The sequence below is a fragment of the Puma concolor genome, chromosome E3 (genome assembly GCF_028749965.1).
Source record: "Puma concolor isolate L17-30 chromosome E3, mPumCon1.1.hap2, whole genome shotgun sequence".
Lineage (NCBI taxonomy): Eukaryota > Metazoa > Chordata > Mammalia > Carnivora > Felidae > Puma > Puma concolor.
Window position 1 is genome coordinate 10,316,853 of NC_141682.1, and position 21,829 is coordinate 10,338,681.

Below are 21,829 nucleotides of genomic sequence, written 5' to 3' on the forward strand. Positions count from 1 at the left end.
CCCGGGCTCTCCTGCTGCAGGCATGTGGGAGCTAAGTGGCTGAGGAGGAAAGGGCGGGTGTCCCCTCCAGGGAGTTATCACTGCTGCGGCTCACAGTGGTCAGAGCCACGGGCTTGAAGAGTTAGTTAGGGTCGGGCCAGCAGAAGGATCTCACAATGCCCCCGAGCTCCCCAGAGGCTCACTTTATGCCCCCAACCCCAATTTGCTCTGTCAGAATAAGTTAATTTTCAAGAGCCCCTTTATTGTTCTTGGAAGCTCAAGTAAAATCTGAAGTAAAACCACTAAAATTACATTGGTTGGGGGAGCAGAGGGGAGGGTAACACCCCTCCACGACAACTGTCGGCAAAAGACTCAAGAGTGAGTGAGGCTCCAACATTGCTGACATTCCCACAATGGAGACCCAGCCCCTCTGAGCCACTGGAGACACATGGATACTATTTTAAAATCCCTAACAAGTCACAGGCTGCCTATTAACTAGGGGAGACGATATCTGCAGGCTACAGCAGGGGAATGCCGGACATAGCTGCTCCCGGAGGGCCTGCTGCCTCCAGGCCCACCCATCTGCCACACGCAGCAGCCTGCAAAGTTGGGGAGGGGGGCGCCAGGGGGAGGCTTCCACCTGTTGCACGCTGGCGGGGGAGGGGGGGAGCGTTAGAGGGAAGGGGAGAAATCACTTACCAGCTCCTCCACCTCAGCGTCATCCACAGGTGGTACCTTCGGCCGAGACTTCCTAGCAGGATGAGGCTTCTTGCCTGGCCGTCGTCCTGGCCTCGCTGCAGGAGGGATGACACCATGCTTGCCCCGGACAGTCTTTCGAGGTCTCACTGAAATAGAAAACATGGATTTGGAGTCGAACAGCTGAGGAAGAAGGGAACACATCTATGGAATGGGAAGAGCACCCAGTCGAGCAAAGCAACGGCTCCCCGTGGTTGTAAGGAGCTCTTACAGTTTCTCTCTTGCCTTACCTAACAGGACACTTTAAAGGTAGAGAAGGAGATGAACGGATAGCTTTCATCAACTGCCAAAGACCTGCTAAGAGTCTCTTCGGCAGGCTCTCTTCAGAACGGCTCTCTCTGCCCCACTGTTCACAGTCACTCCTGGGAACGAACGAGTCAGTGGTGAGCTGACTCACCCAGGAGGAGAGGCCGTCTGCTAACAGGTCTGCCTGGAATTCCCACAGCCCCAGCTCAGCCTGTCAACGTACGTCCTTACGTGGAAGGGGGACTCTGAACGTAGAACACTTCCTAGTTCCCCAAGGAATCCTACATTCACCACAACCTTCTCAGAGAAAAGCAGATACCTATGCAAAGTCTCCCTCATCGAATCCAACTTCTGGCTTACCCTAGTCCAGCTTTCTTGCATTTCTGAAAACCACAGACAGTGGACCAGGCCACTTCCACAAGAGCCCTTGCCCACAACCCCGAAAGGAACAATAAAGAATACAAAGACCCCCAAGATGACCTGTGTCTCAGGTTTACAACAGGTGGTCAATGTCAGACAAACCAACATTTCTCAATATGTCCTCCAGGAGCGATGTTCTATAAGGATTAGCTCAAAGCTTCTCCACTGAACACAGGGAGGTGACATGTGGACAGAGACGGGGGTATACACAGTCAGTGACACAAAGAATCAATAAACAGTGTTTTACATTCACTTCTGGACCCTGATAACCCTTCATAAGCTATTTTAAGGTCTCTAAGCTCAAGACCAGGCTTGAAAGAGAGAATAAAAAAACTGACAACAAGGATGAAACTCAAAATGCTAGAGACAGCCACCAACCCAGGGCCTCGAGCTATACTAAGGAACACATCTTTGGTGGCCTAAAAGGTGCAGCAGACAAAGGGCTCAGAGGTATACTAATATTTCCTAGACCCTTTTGGCAGACAAGAACCTAGAAACCTGGAGAGAGAACAATTCCTTGGAAAGAGAAGATAACTCACAAGTGAAAGCATCCACTACTCCGAAAACAAACCAAATGAGTACACTGTTACATTCAGAATCTATTCCCAGACAACCGTGCATCTGAACTGCACTCTCTAGCCAGCAGATGAAGTCTCTTCCTGTAAGGGACTACGTGTCTCCTTACCCTGGATAACTGGAAAATTATGCCTGGGGAATAAAAAATAAAAAAAAAAAAAACAAAAAAAAAAAACCCTCTAGGAATGAGAGAAATTAATGGGTCTCAAATTAGAGCCCTGCAGGACTGGGAAGATGGGGGCAGGCGGGCACACCCAAACCTCTCAAGGTTTTAGCAGCACCACCGCCAGAAGACTGGTCACACCAAACACCTTCTCAGACTCTATACCAAGATGTGAATGTTCAGAGTGCTGTGATCTTGGGAACTGTATCATCTGTTCAAAAGCTCATCAAAATCTTGACTTGTGGTCTCTTTTCTACCAACCTACAAGGAAGGGTATATACTCTGCAAAGAAGAAGGCTGTTGAAAGTCTAGACTGCAGGACTTTAGGCTTAAGCATGAAAAGGACTCATGAAAAATGACCATCACAGAAGTGAGAGAGTCAACGAAGTCAAGTGTAAATGATGAGGCCTCCCCAACCCTGGCTCCTGCTGGCATCTAGTGAGAAACAGATCTGAACCTTCCAAACAACCACCCTAACCCATGAGAAAACAAGTCTTCTCTTTTTAAAACCAGCAAACCTATAGACCTGCATGCCACATAAATGAGAAAAATCACTGTAACCAGAGAAAAAAATCACTTCTCTGACAGCAGCACTGCACCAGAGGCTAAAACAACCATTAAGAGATGACAATGGGCCTAGACCTTCCTTACCCATTGTCCCCACTGTCCCCATACACTGAGAGGTTTGAATCAGGAGACTCGTCATCAACACACTTGGGGGCTTGAATTCCACTCAATCTTGGACCAACTGGACCTACCATAGGGGTGATCCAACCTCCCACTAGGAAAGTGGTTAAATGGCATCTTGAAAACCCATTTGAAACCATGGCAGTGGAGTCACCCACCCCACAGCCACAACATGTGAGAGCAATGCTGGGTGGGGGTCCGCTGCCAACGCAGTCTTCCTAAGGCAGCCTGGAAAACTGTGAGGTCAACTATGAAGGCAAACTGAATACTTACATCGCAAACCAGCCACCTCATAATCTTCCTCCTCCTCCTCCTCCTCCTCCTCTTCCTCCTCTTCATTGCTCTCATCATCTTCACTGTCCTCAGAGGCAGACTCTTCAGTGTAATTCCTGTGGGGAGGGAAAAGCACGTAGGGAAGGACCGTGGTTCTAGGCCTAAGCGCTCCTGAGGAAGGATGAATTCCCACACCCCTGTAGCTTTCTCCTCTTCACCAACTAGGCAGGTTTGATGACAAGGCCAGGACACGGGAAGCAGAACGAAAGCCTAAGCTTCAATGGCATCTCTCCCCAACCAGGCCATAAATGCTTTGGATGAGACACCAACAGCACCAGAAATCAAGCGCAAAATACAACCCCACCTCTCCTCACATAAAACAACACAAAACCTGTTTCTTTTGTCTCAACAGAATCAGCCAGGTAACGTAACATTTCAGATATGAAAAGTTGCTCCCGACCTTGGGGCAGACTGAACGAATGAGCAGCCCGGACAGGTGTTACTCCACCTTGACGGCCCCGTTCCAGGAGTGGGACAGCTTACAGATGACCACGACATCAAAGCGATGCTAATCCCGGCTCTGAACAGCTGGTCTAAAGCCCCACCATTTCAGAGGAGTGTGCCTTACTCGGCTCTCAGTGTGGCTGGAGCGGAGTGAGAAATAACTGAGTAACGCTGTCACATGGGGTCAGGATCAAACAGCTCTGCCCTCTCGGAGACCAAGCCAGAGAACCCAGAAGCTGCCCTTTCACAACCTCCAATTGCAATGTGGGAAACAACGGGATTAACTTGGCCAGTATGAAGGCATCTCCTCTTTACAAGGCCCCGGTGTTCGGCCTTGTGGGGGTCAGGGTGGTGAACAAAGCACCACCTCCACTCTCAGGGCAGCAGCAATCTCCTGGAAGACAGTCACTTGTAAGCCTAATCATAGAGGCACGATGCACCAAAGACCGCAAGACTGGATGCTCACTTGGAACACAGAGGAGGAACAACTAATTTTACGAATACAAAAACACTTCAAAAAAGTGAAATTTTAGGTAGGCCATAGGCAGTTCCCTCAGTACTGGGGAGAGGGAATATTCCCAGCTAGGAGGAACACACAGAGGCAAGGATACCCAATGAACAGTCTGTAACAAGCACACAAAATGGGAATAAGGGCTCATAAAAACAGACAGGGGAGGGACCCCACGTCAGGCTCTCAGCTGTCAGCATGGAGCCTGGAGCCTGGAGCCTGCTTTGGATTCTCTGCCTCCTTTTCCTCTCTCTGCCCCTCCCCTGGTCATGTTCTCTCTCTCGTTCTCAAAAATAAATAAATGTTAAAAAAAAAATTTTTTTAACACAGACTGGGTGCACCTAGGGCTCAGTCAGTTAAGTGTCCAACTATTGGGTTCAGCTCAAGTCATGATCTCACGGTTTCATGAGTTTCAGCCCTGCAGTGGGCTCTGTGCTGACAGTGTGGAGCCTGCTTGGGATTCCCTCTCTCTTTCTCTCTCTGCCCCTGCCCTACTTGTGCTGTCTCTGTCTCTCTCAAAATAAATAAACAACAACAACAAAGACCAGCATTCTATAACAATCTCAAAAATTAGGCCCAGGAATTTGGACTGTATTTCTAGAGGCAGTGGAAAAATTAAGGTTTTTTAAACAGGAGAGTAACACGAACAGATCTCTGCCTTATGTAAACTCTTCTGGTATCACCACAAAAGCTGGACGAATAAGAGGGGGAAAGATTGGAGGTAAGGAATTAAGAAGCCACTGGAGGAGCCCAGATGAGAGAGACAGGAGGGCCAAATGACAGCAGGGACCATGGAGAGTACACAGCAGATGACTGATTTTGTAAGACGTCTGGACACACAGATAATGTCTGGCAAATGAGCATGGAAGTTGAGAGAGGAAGACTTTCAAGTTGACAGCAAAGTTGTAATCATGATCAGGAAGGAAAACAACAGGTATGCGTAAGGAAGGTCAGGAGTTTCGGGATTTTTAGCGGTGGGTGGTTGCAGAAGTGATCGCAAATCAAGAAGTGGCCCAAGTGGAAGTAAAAGGCAAAAGGAGACATACTGCTAGGCAGGATCAAGAAGACACAGAACGTGTCTCACAATGAAGATGAGAAATGTCAACATTAAGCTAAAGTGAAATCAGAGTCCTTTGACCTCTTACTGTAATACCTTAAATGATCAGGCTCCATACGCAAAAGATGAACTTACAGCTCCTTAGAATAATTCAGTTTGAATAACTAAAGCTTAATTATAAACCAGCCATTTCATCTGTTTTTAAAAGAAGAAATTCTCACCTGCCACGGGAGTTGCGCCTGGCAGTAGCAGGCTGGCAAGCGGGGCACTGCCACTCACCATCTGGCACCTCATAGAGGGCTGGCCTCAGACAAAACAGGTGGAAGGCTTTGTTACATTCATCACACAAGATCAGTTTGTCATCCTCACCTGCAAGGAGATAAACTTGTAGAGCACTGTCGGGAGCACAGCAATGGTTGGCAAGCTGTAACAAAGAGCCACTCACCCACCCTCCATTAACGCCATAGGGGAGCCAACAGTCTAGCAAACTGTTATCCCTTTTTAGAAAAAATGCAGTCATTTCTGAGAAGAAATGAAGCATAACTATACTACTCGTAATTGAACACTCAGGTCTTCTGACTTCTATCCCCAAATCCAACTCCATCTAGGAGAGGACAGTTAAAACATTTACAAAGTGGCAGCAAATACCAAGTCCTAGCAGGAAATGTCACTGCTCCTCTCCCACTAAGAAACAAACCCCCATGAAGTATTAACATTTCCTATCCATCCTCTTCCTCGATACCCATCTGATATCGTTCTCTTAAATCACTCGGTTTCAAAATATATGAAATCAACCTGACATGGTCACTTCCCTCTAGAACATTTATTCTAAAACAATGTTGAGAGCAACTGATGGGTTTTACACAGGATCTTTTCATCCTTGGGAAGGGAATTAAATCCTAACCTAGTTCACAAAATAACTTCAGCCACTGAGAAGGCACTTGAGGGCTATTAGTCATTAAGTTCCTTTTACACGGGTTCTGAAAGCTAAAAGCATTAAAGAGTCCCAAACGCCTTGCTCTGTAGGACTGTGACAGTTGGCCCAAACCTGAGTAGTCTTCCCAATGCACAAATACTGCCCTCTGCTGGTAGAATATCTTACTTCATGGATGACTAAAAACTCAGATTTAAAATTGTAGGTTAATTTTGTTCCCTGTAGAAAATTTAAAGATTGGCAAGATAAACCGCTCTTATATTCAAAACTGAGGAACAAAGGGTTTTCTCTGATTTGCTGTCATGTTACTTCAAAGGGCAGCATTTTACAGATCTCTAGAAAAAGGCAAATTCTGTTCCATTACACTTGAAAGTTGTGCACAGCAATCTTCAGGGGGGGAAATATCTTTGGAATGGAAGCCCCAGTCCCTATTACACTCAGACACACAACACTGATTTAAATATACCTTTCTTTCGACAAACTTTGCATCTAGCATTTTCTGCTGACATATCCCACTTGATACAGGCATCAAGCATCCCAAGTAGAACATGCATTCTGGAAAAAGTCTGAGCTTCACGGATTGCTGTCTTCCATTTCTCCAGAGCAGACGCAACCTAAACAGAGACCACATCAGGTCAGCGCTGCCACAGTGACCTCAAGGACATGACATGCAGACTGTTGGCGAAATGCTGCCGGAGAGCATGAACTGACAGCATCAGGAACAGGTGGAGGGGTGAGAGAATGCTGGATACATTTATCTCCTAGGGCTTTTCCAGTCTCACCCATTTAGTTTATAGAAGAAATCAAGGCTCTGAAGAGTGGGAAAAACTTACCAAAGGTTACATAAAGAATTAAGGCAGGGGGTGGGGGGCGGGGAGGGTGATCAGACACCTGTCTCTTCCAGTGAAATCCACTTAAAGATTGAGTGTCATTTAAAAGCACGAACACCTCTGTACACGCTAAGCGTGCAGTAACGTCATGTAGCTACCGCAACTCTGGTCAACAAGATGATCGGTTTCTGTGTTATGTGCCACAACCCCAGTTTACAGGGCCTGGAAATTATAGTAAATACTCTCCATGAAACATTCTACAACACTTAAAAAATATTTTAATTTTTTTTTTAAATGTTTATTCATTTTGGAGAGAGATAGTGTGAGCAGAGGAGGGTCAGAGAGGGAGACACAGACTTCAGGTTCTGAGGTCAGCACAGAGCCCGATGCAGACCCAAACTCACAAACTGAGATCATGACCTGAGCCGAAGTCAGCCACTTAACCGACTGAGCCACCCAAGTGCCCCAACACTTAAAAATACTATGCACTGATCTGAAGTATTCCTCTTGACTTTATCACCAACTTGTAAGTGAAAATTTCAGAGGCCCAGGGCTCAGACTCACTTCTTCCCGGGAGTTACTCTCAGCATAATAAGCACTGCCTCTTCCCATCTTCAGAAAATGCAAATTAATTCAGAATAAGCCAGGGAAAACACAGTTAGGAAGGGGGAGGAGGGGTTAAAACTCTCAACAACAGGGGCACCTGAGTGGCTCAGTCGGTTAAGTGTCCAACTCTTGACTCGATTTCAGCTCAGGTCACGATCTAAGGTTCATGAGATTGAGCCTGCATTGGGCTCTGCGCTGACGGTGTGGAGCCTGCTTGGGATTCTTGCTCTCCCTCTCCTTCTGTCCCTCTCTCACTAGCACGCATGTGTGCCCTCTCTCAAAATAAAAAAACTTAAAAAAAAATTCAATGATAAACACAACCCTCTCTCCTATAAAATATACATTCTAAGGAAAACCAGAAATGCCATTTTTGGATTAATTCCTTTATTTGTATTACTGTTTCATTAATCAAAAGGTGTTTATATCTTCAAAACATTTCTTACCTCAATGATGAGGTAAGCATCTGCATAAACAAATGCCTCTAAAGGGATTATCATTCTCAGACAGTCAGAAAACACAGCAGCGATGGAGGGAAAGCTTGGGAGCTACACCGGAAGCTGAGAGATTAGGTCATCCTACTGTCATCCACCTTTTGGGGATCGTATTGCTTAACCCGGCCAACCTGGCCGTAACTGAACTCAAATTCAAGGAGCAATGCCTACTGCTTTTACAACTTGGCTACCAGGCCTAGCTGACTAACTGCTGCACATCTCTGCTCTACCCTAGGCAGAGGTCTATTTTAAGTAATATAGTCTTTATCTTATAGGAAAGGCTAGTTATCCTGGAAGCCCACAGGCTTTAAAATAGAGCTGCCAAGGGACAAAGACCGTTGAGCTACTTCTGAAGCTGTGGTGTGAGGTTTGAGAGTGGGGAACAAAGGCTGCCCTTTCTCTTTCTTATGGAAACAGAGAACCACAGAGAGCCCTGTGTGTATCAATTCATGAATAACAAGAATACGTAATATAAATACAACAAAAAGTCTATTTAAGGGGCAGCTAAAATTCTAGTAGAATCTGGCTCATTCCTTACTCCAACCTCCACTGCAGATAATTTCAACATCTGCCTTCAAAATACAGTACAATTTCCTTCCTTCCCTCCTCAGAGCTCCTCAGTAAAATGTGAAGTCCACAATCGCAGCTTGCCTCGCTGGGCTGGGCTGTTCCCATGATGCCAGGGAGAGATGACCTATGGTACACAGATTCTTGTAGCATGGTAACAACCCACATGCCTTCAATGGAATACAAATTTAAGAATTTTAGGTTCAGGGGCACCTGGGTGGCCCAGTCGGTTAAGCATCTGACTTTGGCTCAGGTCATGATCATGCAATTCCTGAGTTTGAGCCCCGCGTCATACTCGGTGCTGACAGCTCAGAGCCTGAAGCCTGCTTCAGATTCTGTCTTCCTCGCTCTCTGCCCCTCCCCCGCTCATGTGCGGTCTCTCACTCAAAAATAAGTAAACATTAAAAAAAAAAAAAAAAAAGATTCAGTCCTTAAAAAGAGTGCCCTAACAGACAGAAATGGCTCAAATGGGCTTTGCTGTCCTCTAGTGGACAGACGCACAAGAGCATTCAAGAGTCCTATTAGCATATAGTACCCTTTTTTTTTTTTTTTTTTTTACTATTTCCTATGAATTACAAGATTTGAGTGTGCTCAATAGCACATCTGGCCTCGTTAAAATAAAAAAAAATTTTTTTGGAAGATCCTGGAAATAGGCTTACTTAACCTCATTTTAATACAGACTTGAGACATAATTTATGTTAACAAGTTCACCTGTAAAGAAACAATGGTTTTTCATGTATTTGCAGAGCTGTACAACTAGCGGCATAATCTTAATTCTAGAACATTTGCAGCATCCCCGAAAGAACCCCTGCACCCACTAGTAGCCACTCCACATCCTCCACCCTAACCCACCACTTCCCCAGACCTAGGCAACCACTAATTCACTTTTGGTCTAGAGATTCTCTTATTCTGGACATTCTGTATACCTTTTGTGTGGCCTTTTGTGACTGACTTCTTTTACTGAGCATAATTTTTCTAGGTCCATCCACATCGTAGCATATAACAATACTTCATTCCATTTTAACTGCTGAATAATAACCACTGAATGGATAATTCACATTTTGTCTATCCATTCATCAGTTGAGGGACATCTGGGGTATTTCCATTTTTGGGCTATTATAAATAATACTGCTATGAACATATGTGCACATTTGTATAATCTTCATTTACTATTTTTGCCCGAAGTCTCAGCAATTTGGGGCCAGGTCTCCTTCACATTTCTAGATCCCCAATCCCAGTGCTCTTGACATCATAGATACTGGACAATCACTAGCATCCTGTTAAACCCACTGAGTTATCCACTTAGACCAGCCTACATTCCAACCAACCTCTAATATTGAGGGCAAAACATTAGGCATTCAAGATTTGAAAGACCATCCTGTTCTCCTGTCACTGTAAAAACTTCCAAACAGTCCAGCACATTAAAACAAAAACCCCACACCATATTCAAGACACTGGGTTTTTTGTTGTGCTTTTAAAGACACTGTTGGGGTGCCTGGGTGGCGCAGTCGGTTAAGCGTCCGACTTCAGCCAGGTCACGATCTCGCGGTCCGTGAGTTCGAGCCCCGCATCAGGCTCTGGGCTGATGGCTCAGGGCCTGGGGCCTGTTTCCAATTCTGTGTCTCCCTCTCTCTCTGCCCCTCCCCCGTTCATGCTCTGTCTCTCTCTGTCCCAAAAATAAATAAAAAACGTTGAAAAAAAAATTAAAAAAAAAAATAAAGACACTGTTTTCAAACCAGATATACAGTGGCAACAAAGTTTTGACATTCGACACTGGTGGTATCCAGTAAATCCTCTAGGTCTTACAATGCTGCTGGAGGCTAAACACATTATTCTGATGGAAAATTCAAATCTCTAGCATGTTTAAATAAAATTGGTCCCTAGGTAGAAGTGGATGTAACAGAATCAAGGGGAAGCCAGCTTACCTGCAAAGTTCCCATTAATCCTTTCACTAACAGTAAAAAGGCAATATCCTATCTTGGCAAGGATATGACAAGGCTTTCAACCACATTCTTCCACAAAAGAACATTTAAAATGGAAAAACAGATAATCAAGTTTAGGGACAAATGCATCCAAAGTAAATAGCCTAAAAGAACTCAGGATTTTGCCAATTTATACAACGGCTTTCCCACTTAATGCAAAAAAAAAAAAAAAAAAAAAAATTAAATAAACATTAAATATCTGAAATCATCAACTATTACAAAAAGGGATTCGAGAAACCATCTACTTTATAAGTAAGGAAACTGAAGCCCATTTTAAAGACATATTAGTTCAAGCAACCACCTAGTGCCAGCTGAAAAACCCTAGCCTGTGCTAAGTGGAAACCTTCAAAGCAAAGGGCAGTGGAAAATTTCAGAGCTGTGGCAAAGTTGACCTTTGGTCGGGAACTGCAAGCAGGGCATAATGCCATTTTAATGGAGAACATTGTTGAACTACTTAGTAGGCAACCTAATTGATTTTCCAAGAAACTCTTCCATGCTTTCCATTTGTGTACCATGTGTCTGGGCCCCAAGGTTAAACCAGCAAAATGCTCATATTTTCCTCCCCGATCAAGTTAAGAATGAAGTCTCATATGACAAGCTAAAAAGAGGTTACTTTGCTATGGGGAGGAATATTAAAAAAGAACTTTTGACAAGAATTCTATAGCTACTGCTGCGCAATGAGAAACTGTTACTGGCAAAGAACTGTCAAGGGAACATCACATCAAGAAAGAGACTCTTCTGGATACAGTTAAAAATAAAGCCCATGTAGGGGCGCCTGGGTGGCGCAGTCGGTTAAGCGTCCGACTTCAGCCAGGTCACGATCTCGCGGTCCGGGAGTTCGAGCCCCGCGTCAGGCTCTGGGCTGATGGCTCAGAGCCTGGAGCCTGTTTCCGATTCTGTGTCTCCCTCTCTCTCTGCCCCTCCCCCGTTCATGCTCTGTCTCTCTCTGTCCCAAAAATAAACGTTGAAAAAAAAAAAATTAAAAAAAAAAATAAAGCCCATGCAGTACTCAGCAAGGCTAAAACTGAGGCCTAATGAGAAAAGACTTAGCAAAGGAGACTATTAACCATCTAACATCTTAGACTTCATCTAGAAGCTTACCTGAATGCCGTGCCACCATCAAAAGAGAACACAGAGAAGTGGGAACTAAATCCCAGGAAGATACCAACATGTGTGGAGTGTTTGAATCTAAGTCATGAATTAACAGTTAAACCTTTATTGGGGTGCCTGGGTGGTTCAGTCTGTTAAGCATCCGACTGCGGCTCAAGTCAAGATCTCACAGTTCATGGGTTTGAGCCCCGTGTCGGGCACTGTGCTGACAGCTTGGAGCCTGGAGCCTGCTTCAGATTCTGTGTCTCCCTCCCTCTCTGCCCCTCCCCACTTGCGGTCTGTCTGTCTGTCTGTCTCTCTCTCTCTCTCTCTCTCAAAAATAAATAAAAACATTAAAAAAAAATAGTTAAACCTTTATCGGACTGAATCTTAGCTCTCTGCTCTGCTTACCTCCTTCCCAAAAGCATCCTTTTATCATGCTTCACCCTTGGCCTGAGGAAGAAACGGAGGGTAACTTGACAACAGTGTACAAATACCTGAGGAGCTTTAGAGAATAAACTCATTCTGTGTTCTTATCAATTTGGAGGGAAAACAAGGACCAGCTGGCCCGTGAGGAGAAAGCCAATGTCAGCTCAATCTAACGAAGTCTATGTGCCCTTCCACGACTGGATTAACTCCTACTTATTCTTCAAAACCCAGCTGACATGGCCTCTCCTCTGGCCCCGCTTTCCCCTAGGTACCCCTCACAGGCAGGCTGGCTCCTGCACTTTCTCATCAGCGCTCGGATGCCACCAAGACCATCCTTCCCATGCCAGCGGGACTCTTTGAGGGCAAGGACTTCTGGCTTTTACTCATCACCATGACCTCCAGACTTCCCACACGACTGGCACAAGGCAAGTCTTTACCAGATGTTTGTGAACAGAAGGAAATGAGGGAGTGGAGAAAAATCAAAAACAGGGAAAAGTGTTCTTCTATGGGATAATGCCTGGGACCACTCCCTTCATGTAGTGTTTTCAAATTCTTTTCTTCCTAAGTAATCTTAAGCAGAAATCTAATAGACAAAACAAAAAAATGGAGCTAATTATTCTAATAAAGAAAAACCAGAGACATTTCATCAGTAAGGAATTAAGATACTGAGAAAACAGTGTCATGTGGATCTATATGGACTGAAAGCAGACAGAAAGAGATTATGCTGAGGGGTGAAAAATCGCAGAACATTATGCAGATGACTCCATTCTGTACAACTGCCATAAAACTATCTTCATATGTATACAGAAAACACACCAAAGTACTAAAGACTGATATCCTTGGGGAGCAACACCAGGACAGGAGTGGTTTCATGCTTTACGGTACCTCTCACACTGGATTTACTTACAATGAGCATGTTACTTTTAAAACTTAAAAACCAAAAAAACTGGATATCCACATGCAAAAAACTGAGGTTAGACCCTTACTCTACAAAAATTAACTCAATATGAATAAAAAATTCATTTAATTATTAATTTTTTTGAGAGAGAGCACGCGCGCACACACACCCGTGTGCACAAGCGAGGGAGGGGCAGAGAGAGGGGGAGAGACTCCACGCAGTCAGCACAGAGCCCAACGCGGGGCTCGAACCCATGAACCACGATATCATGACCTGAGCCGAAATCAAGAGTCAGGTGCTTAACTGACTGAGCCCCCCCAGGTGCCCCTGGATCAAAGATTTAAGTGGAAGAGCTCAAACTCTAAAACCTGTAGAAGAAAACAGAGGGGAAGGACATTAGATTTGTTGACACTGGATTTGGCAATATTTCCTGGATGTGACACTAAAAGCAGAAGCAGCAAAAGAAACAACAGGTAAGGTGAATTTTGTCAAACTTTAAAACTTTTACACATCAATGGACATCACCAAGAGAAGTAAAAGGCAGCGCAAAGGATGCGAGAATATATTAGCAAATCACACATGTGATAAAGGATTAATACCCAGAACGTATAAAGAACCTACATAACTCAATAGTGAAAAATATACAACCCAATTAAAAAGCAGCCAAAGGACTCAAAGCAACATTCCCCCCAAGAAGACAGACAAAAGGCCAACAAAAACATTGCTCAACATCACTAATCATTAGGGGAATGCAAATCAAAACCACAAGAGATCACTTCACACCCATCAGGATGACTGCAACCAAAGAAACAGAAAATACCAAGTGTTGGCAAGAATGCGGAGAAATCAGAGCCCTTGTGCACTGCTGATGGGCATGTAAAATGGTGCAGCTTCTATGGAAAACGTGACCGTTCTTGAAAAAATTAACCAGAATTACTATAATGATGCAGCAATTCTACTTCTAGGTATACAGCCAAAAGAACTGAAAGTAAGAACTAGAACAGATAGCTGTATGCTGGTGTTTAAAGCAGCATTACTGGATGTGAGGGCCACCGGCTGCAATATCTGTCATGCCAGTTCTCCAGGATGGATCTGGCACATGTGGTGGGCTAGCTGAGTGTATCCTTCCTCCCTCACTGTACAGCCCTCCTGAACCTTCCCCCATAGAGCAGGACCATTCTTCAGTCAAGGGTATACAGTGGCACTCCCCTGCTAGAGGCTCCCAGCAAGCTCTCAAGGCCCACAGCAGCATCACCCACTAGAGCCAAAAGGTGGAAGTTACCCAAGTGTGCATGGACGGATGAATATGGAATGTGGTATATACACAGAATGGACTATTACTCAGTCTTAAAAGGGAAATTCTGGCACGTAATATAACACAGATGAGCTTTGAAGACGTTATGCTAAGTTAAATAAACCAGTCGCAGAAGGACAAATAGCATGATTCCACTTCTATGTAACGGTGCTCAGACTAGTTGAATTCAGACGCAGAAAGAAAGTGGTGGTTGCCAGGGATTGAGGGGAGAGTGAAATGGGTGGTAGTTCAGTCTTTAAGGGGCAGAGTGTCAGCTTGCAAAGGTAAAAAGGTTCTGGAGATGGACAGGGGAGATGGCTACCTAATACTGTAGGTGCTCGACACACAACTGACAAAGAGCATAGAAATGGCTAAAATGACTAAGTGCTCATTATGAGTATTCTACCATTTTTGAAAACTTAAAAACTGCTACCACCTTTTAAAAAGAAATCAGCTCTGGCAAAAGGGGCTGGGGACACTCTGAGCCATTATCCAGTTCTGTTCCACAGACGAATCTGAAAACCACAAAATTTAGTGAAAGTGATAAAAATGGACCACTGGTGCAGGAACAGTGCTTACAGAAGGTAAAATCACAGGGTGAGACCATTTTAAAACCAGACCGCACTCTTCCACAGTCATGAAACTGCATCTTCATGAACAAAATACCTTTGCTTCCTCTGCCATTTTCTTCTCTTCATCCACCTCTTCTGTCTTTGCTGAATCTTCGCTTTGGAGTTTTCTTCTCTTTTGTTTGGGAGCCATGAAGCCTTGGAGAAACTTCTTTATGACACTGGCTTGTAGGGCAATCACACACTCACCAAAATCCTTCAGTTTCTCTAATGAGATCACCTACAGGAAATGATGGAAACACCAGAATGAATGAAAGGCCAAGATGGAAACACCAGAATGAATGAAAGGCCAAGATGCGAGGAGACTATCCTCAACTAAATTAAAATCAACCTGGGCCCCAAATGGGTCACATAGCATGAATTTACCTCGGTGCCTCAGTTCAGTGGGTGGTTTATACATTGAAAAGCAACTTATTACTTTCCCTGGCAATGGGACCCACGGGAGGCTGAAACTTGCTCCACTCAAGAAGTCATTCATTCACTCAGCAGCTGAGTACCTACTATGTACAAACTGCAGTCTCAAGGCAGAGAGAAAATGAGAAGGAAAATAAACATTACCTGACCCACCGGCTTACAAACTATATAAGCCAGGTAAATATGCTTTCCATACTTTTTCACCTAAGCCTCTCTCATTTATGTCCTGGATAAGGAAATCATTTTGATTCAAAGCATGCGCTTAAGTGAACACTACCTTCTCAGTCACACAAAACATGTCAATTAGAGATAGCATTTTAGAACAACAAAGAAATAAAGATGAATGATGGCAACCCGATGTTAGCAAGGTGTGAGCCTGGGTCTGGCACAAAGCAGGCAACAGATAAATATTTGCTAAATAAACAAAAAAGTATATGTTGATTTTGAAACTGGCAAAATCCTTTAGGGTTGAAGAATTCTTTAAAAACATCATTAAGAACAACAAAGATGTTTAAATCCTTTTTCTCAAGAAATGTGCCACGCATTCATAACCAAATTACAGAGAAAAGGCTGGGGGTGCCTGGCTGGCTCAGTCAGTGGAGCAAAAGACTCTGGATTTTAGGATGGGGAGTGTGAGCTCCACACTGGGCATGGAGATTACTTTAATTAATTAATTAATTAATTAATTAATAAAAGGAGAGAAAGCTGCATATATGTTTTACTAATTCTAACAGTAAAGACACAGAAATATGGAAGTCTGGCTGTAAGACATCTACCCTATCAACTCCTACCGTTATTATGTACCCCAAAGTAATATAAAGACGGAGAACAATGGAATGTATTTATAAATTAGGAAAAATGGGGAGAAAAGATGCAACTGCTCATAAAAAAAAATCACACAACTAATACATGTTTAATGCATACGTATAATTTGAAAAGACCCACAAATGTTATTACCTTTGGAGGTATATGGACTTTATCATTTAAAATCAGTAAAAAGCACTTTACAACAACTGATGGATAGTATTTTCCAATCTTCTCTCAGGCTGTGGTATATACTAAACCTACCTCACGTGGAACATGGGGTCTCCTGAACTGGTTCATCCACAGCACGTGACAGTCTTTTGGAGCAGTAAATGACAAGACCGTAAATGGGCCTTGAAATGTATCCATTCACCAGCACCAGTGCTACCCAACATTAAGCAAACCCTTCTGAGCCAATCAGTGACAAGGATGGACAAATGGGAATACACAAACATGTTTCAGACCTTAAAGCATAGGCACCAATTACATGGGAATGTTAAATAACAGATACGTTAAGCAATGTTCCAGAACTGTGACTCCAAAACCAGTTTTCTATTCAACTTAATAGAAAAGAGATTTTTGGAGAGCTTGGCTCAGTTGGTGGAGTGTCTGACTCTTGATCTCGGGGTTGTGGATTCAAGCCCCACAATGGGTGTAGAGATTAAAAATAACATCTTTAAAAAAAAAAATAGAAAAACTCTTTTTGAACAAAGGATCTAAGTGTATGATGAGATTTTCCAGATATCAAAGGAAAAATACCACATGTACACAGAGAATTTTTGGTTCCACAGGTCTTTCAGGACAAACCCACATGTGATTTCCGGGGTCATCTGGGGAAGTCAAGAACATCAGGGCACAATTCCGAATTGAGTTCACAGAAGTAACAGATTTCATTGGGTGTTTATGTTCTTACCCGAGCTTCAAATTCTGATGTTTCTTCCACATAACCAAGTCCCCCCTTTTGTAACCTTGTTGCAACTTCAATGAGATCACTACGAAGAAAGTTTAAAAGCTCCTGGTTGCCATCACAGGATTTTAGACCCAAATTTGGCTTCCGGGCCAGATGAATAGAATGAATAATGTCCTGGTACCTAGAAAAGTTGGGGTAGAGGGAAGGGGAAATAAAGGAACATTTCAAAACGGTCTATAAATTTCAATGACTTGAATGGCAGGTCTCATTTCTAGAAGACTTACTCAGACTGTTTTCATCTCTCCTGGGTGTTTCTTCAGACCCACGGTTTCTTGCACAAATTCTCAAATTTTTCTTATTCATTTTAAAAACACCCTTCTTTTATTCTGTATTTGATAATCCCAGTATCTGAAGTGGACTGCTTTACCTGGCTCTCATTCACATTTCCTGGTCTGGGTTTTGTTTTGACCTTTTTACCTTGAGTTTCTTGGATTTCTATCTGTGGAAATTCTTTGAGGCCTGGTTTGAAGCTTACTTCTCCACAAAGAATGTGCACTTGCTCATGTCAGCTGCCAGGAATTGCTACCAACCTGAGATAACTTTAAATCACCTGCCTGGAATTCCTTACAACATAGAAAAAAACATGAAACTGAGCAGAGACCCTACAGAAGGACCTTCAAGTTCACTCTCACACTACAGATTAACCTGCTGAAGTCCCAGCAGCAGACTCTCTTCTCTGTTGGCTTCTTACAACAAAATGAAAACTAAAGCTCAAGGTCATCTCCGTTGAGTTAGACTAAGTTTCCATTTCGTTCATTCCAAGCACTTTTCATATTATTTTCCTCTGAATACAACCTTCACTGTATCCCATGGGTTTTCTTACAAAGGATTTCCCTTTCCTTGCTTTCTAGAATTCCCTTTTATTTTCTTCTTTGATACGTTATCTAGAAATACATTTAACTTTCAGTTAAGATCCTTTGGTTATCTTTAAAGAATTTATTTCTAACTTTATCATAATCTGATCAGAGAATGTATCCTGAAATTACTTTTTTTTTTTAATTTCTTTTTTCAACGTTTATTTATTTTTGGGACAGAGAGAGACAGAGCATGAACGGGGGAAGGGCAGAGAGAGAGAGGGAGACACAGAATCGGAAACAGGCTCCAGGCTCTGAGCCATCAGCCCAGAGCCTGACGTGGGGCTCGAACTCATGCACCGCGAGATCATGACCTGGCTGAAGTCGGACGCTTAACCGACTGCGCCACCCAGGCACCCCCTGAAATTACTTTTTAAAAAAATTTTTTTTAATGTTTATTTTTGAGACAGGGAGAGGGAGAGGGAGAGACAGAACATGAACGGGTAGGGGCACAGAGAGACGGAGACACAGAATCTGAAGCAGCCTCCAGGCTCTGAGCTGTGAGCACAGTGCCCGATGCTGGGCTTGAACTCACAAACTGTGAGATCATGACCTGAGCCAAAGTCAGATGCTTAACCAACTGAGCCACCCAGGCACCCCTTACATCTGTTGAGATTGCTTTTGTGGCTGAGTATATGATTATCTTTTATAAATGTTGATGGATATAACAAAAAACTTCACTTCTCTGTTTCCAGTTGGCCTGGTATCTATCATTTTGTTTTTAAATTCCTTTTTTTATTGAGATAATTGAGTGCACACTCTATATCCTCCATCACTTATTTTCTTGAAAAGAGCATATACATTTTTGTTTTATAAATTTGAACCTCAAATGGTTTGTGATACATTATCCTATCCTTATCCCCTTGGCCACCCAAAGGAAATTCAAATAACCACCACCAAGAGAACAGATAAATTAGATTCACAAAGATTACACAAATTCGCAGAATCATATATAGAAAGGAAAACGATGGGAGTTCAGTTATAAAAATCACGGATGGAACCTGAACTAGTATGATTTTTTAGTATAAGAATGCTAACTAAAAAGCATTACATCTCAAAGACCACATATGCTTGATAGCCTTTAAAAAGTTCAAAATCAGCAAAACAAGATATGTGAGATTTTTTTAATGTTCAACAAAAGAAAAAAGTTTAAGTTTTGTTTTTAATTCCAACTATCAAAACTACTTTACCCAAACAGAAGGAAAGTCACATAACTATATTCCTTTGTGATTCTATGTGTTGACATTTTTCCTTGTCTTTCTTAATTTGCCTGGTCATATCTATATTAAAACAGCATGATTCAGAATGCAATTTTAATTAATCTCCACATTAACTACGAGACTAAAACTAGTATACTGTACCCACCATCACTCACAAAAGTCTGGAGAACTTGCAACGTACTGAATGGTATTTTCCTTCTCTCTTCAACCAAACCTAAATTAAACCATGAAAGTGTGCACTTGATACTAAAGGCAGCCTTAAGCCAAAACTTTGCCCTGTCTTTGACAGGAACAACGGCTAGAGCAGGACGGACACTAGCAAATCTCAGATGTAGACAGTTTTTGTTTTGAGGGGCTTTTTAAGACAGAATTCACATTAACATTAAACTCACCATTGTAAAGCATACACTTCAGTGGCTTTTATGTTGTGGAACCATCAAAACTACCTAATTCCGATACTTCCATCACCTCATGAAGAAATCCCACACCTGTGAGCAGTCACTCCCAATTCTCCCCGTCCCCCACCCACTGGAAAGCACCTGTATATTTTCTGTCTCTATGGAGTTGTCTATTCTGAAAGTCTTACACAAATGGAATCCTAAAACATGTGTCTGTTTACCTAGCTTCTTTGACTCCACCGTTTCAGCCACGTTGTAGCATGTACCAGTACTTTCTTTTGTCACTCAATTTACGGCGATGCTACATTTTGTTCATCCGTCAGCTGAAGGACATTTAGGTTGTTTGCATTTTTTGGCTATTTTCAATACTGACAGAATACTTCCGAATGCCAACTGATGTGGCACTGACCTTGCAAAGATGCCTAACCACAATGAGGACCTCAGCTCGCTGCACGGCACACACTAATCAACAAATAACCCTGCCACCCTGTACATACGTTAAAGTTTAAAAGCAGACTTTTCCAAATAAGCAGGAGTCAAGAAAATACCAAGCAACAAGGACATTAAAGGGTTACAGACACTTTTAAAAAATGTATTTTAACAGCTTTTATGAATAAACAAACAAAGATCCCCTAAGATATTTAAATGCTGAAGAGAAGCCGTGAGGAGCAAGATGAAAGTCCTTACCTCTTCTCCAGTCTCTCTTTAAGTTGACTTTCTCTTATTCCCTGAGGGTGAAGGCAGTTTAGCAACTCATCCAGTTCCTTCTGACTATCACATAAAAACCTGCAAGGAGCAAAACAGACCTAGTGACTCTGAAAAACAATCAAATACTAAGAAAGAGATCTACAGAGACCTAGGGTTGTTGGTGGGAGTTGGGAGAGAATTCCAAACTTGCTTACAAGTAGAATAATTTACTATTTCCATGAAGTGTAATGTTAAGTTTACCCTAGAATATTGAAGCCAATGTTTCCTACTAAAATAGACAAATTTTATAAAGTTAATAAGCACAGTTGTCACACACCTTCAAAAGAGTAAACTTATATACAAAACTAAAAGATAAAAGGTCATTAAACCAAAAGGTGGATCAGAGGTGGAACAGTTAATGCAATCACAAAGTGAAAGGGACCCTCTCAAAACCTAGCTCCCTGCCTGAAAGAGAACTGACACAAAAGATTATTACTATGTATACAATATTTTCTTCTTTAATTAATAAAGATGAAAATCCTAAATCTATTCCCAGAATTAAAAGCACTGCCAACGTAACGTAAGATCTATTATAGAACATACACAGTTACTTTATAAGGGGGAAATAAAATTCCAAAGCTTAGAAAAAATATATTATCAAAAAAAAAAAGTGTGCTTTTAAAGCAATGAGTTTACATATTCAAGAAATCAAAGTCATACAAAATGATCTTAATAATCACTGGTATCACTATATTAAATATTTTCCTTCTTTTTCTTAATTTATTATCTTGGGAGAGAGTGTGAACATGTGCACACAGGCGTGTGATCAGGGAAGGAGCAGAGAAGGAGGGAGAAAGAATCCCAAGCAGGCTCCACACTGTCAGTGCAGAGCGTGACGCAGGGCCTGATCTCACCAATCGAACTGTGAGATCATGACCTGAGCCAAAATCAAGTCAGAAGCTCAACCAACTGAGCCACCTAGGTGTCCCTAAAATATTTTAACGTGAAAAAAGAAAAAAATAGAGCAACCAGATAAATGCTCACATTACCATAGATTCTGTCCTTGTTTGGGTATGGTGGTCTCCACAGCAACTTCTGCTGATGGGCCAGATTGTACGTTCATGCTTACGTTTTTGCCTAGGTTTGCTTTCTTACCTAAAAAAAATTAAAACATTTGGTTGAATATAGTAAATACCCAACTCCTACTTTCAAACCTCAGTGGGACACAGTGTCAAAGCCAACAACTAATAACACAGATGCTGCATATTGAATATAGCCAATGTACAGCAGGTGCTAGTTTCTCTTAAACATCTTATGTACAGCGCATCATCTGAGATAATTACTCTCTATGCAGCTGAACAGCTGCAGAGTCCAAGGTTCAGAGTGTGGCAACTTAGAATGGAATGGGAGCACTGAGTAACTATCAAACAATTTACTTCTTGTGCATCTGTAGTGAAGTAGAGACAACTGAAACATATAAAACCATAAACTTACCCCTGGAGGCTTCAAATGTCAAACATGATTAACTTTTTTGTAAACCAGCTCCTATCTACCATTAGGACAT

At 42.7% G+C, this 21,829-nt stretch overlaps 1 protein-coding gene and 1 long non-coding RNA gene across 3 annotated transcripts in view; both read right to left on the minus strand.

The window, feature by feature from the left end:
- BAZ1B (bromodomain adjacent to zinc finger domain 1B) overlaps positions 1-21,829 on the minus strand; it is a 73,260-nt gene that overhangs the window by 2,810 nt on the left and 48,621 nt on the right. For both annotated transcript variants that reach the window (XM_086691302.1, XM_086691304.1), the window contains 8 exons: positions 21,315-21,420; positions 20,266-20,364; positions 17,050-17,227; positions 14,956-15,138; positions 6,570-6,717; positions 5,391-5,538; positions 3,101-3,216; positions 679-824 (listed from right to left, as the gene is read on the minus strand). In XM_086691302.1, the coding sequence (XP_086547428.1) occupies positions 679-824; positions 3,101-3,216; positions 5,391-5,538; positions 6,570-6,717; positions 14,956-15,138; positions 17,050-17,227; positions 20,266-20,364; positions 21,315-21,420 (1,124 nt within the window). The remainder of the gene's footprint in view (positions 1-678; positions 825-3,100; positions 3,217-5,390; positions 5,539-6,569; positions 6,718-14,955; positions 15,139-17,049; positions 17,228-20,265; positions 20,365-21,314; positions 21,421-21,829) is intronic.
- Positions 9,744-11,564, minus strand: LOC147572960 (uncharacterized). Its single transcript, XR_015245257.1, has 2 exons — positions 10,334-11,564; positions 9,744-10,092 (listed from the first exon to the last, which is right to left on the minus strand). It is a non-coding gene; the product is annotated as an uncharacterized LOC147572960 (long non-coding RNA).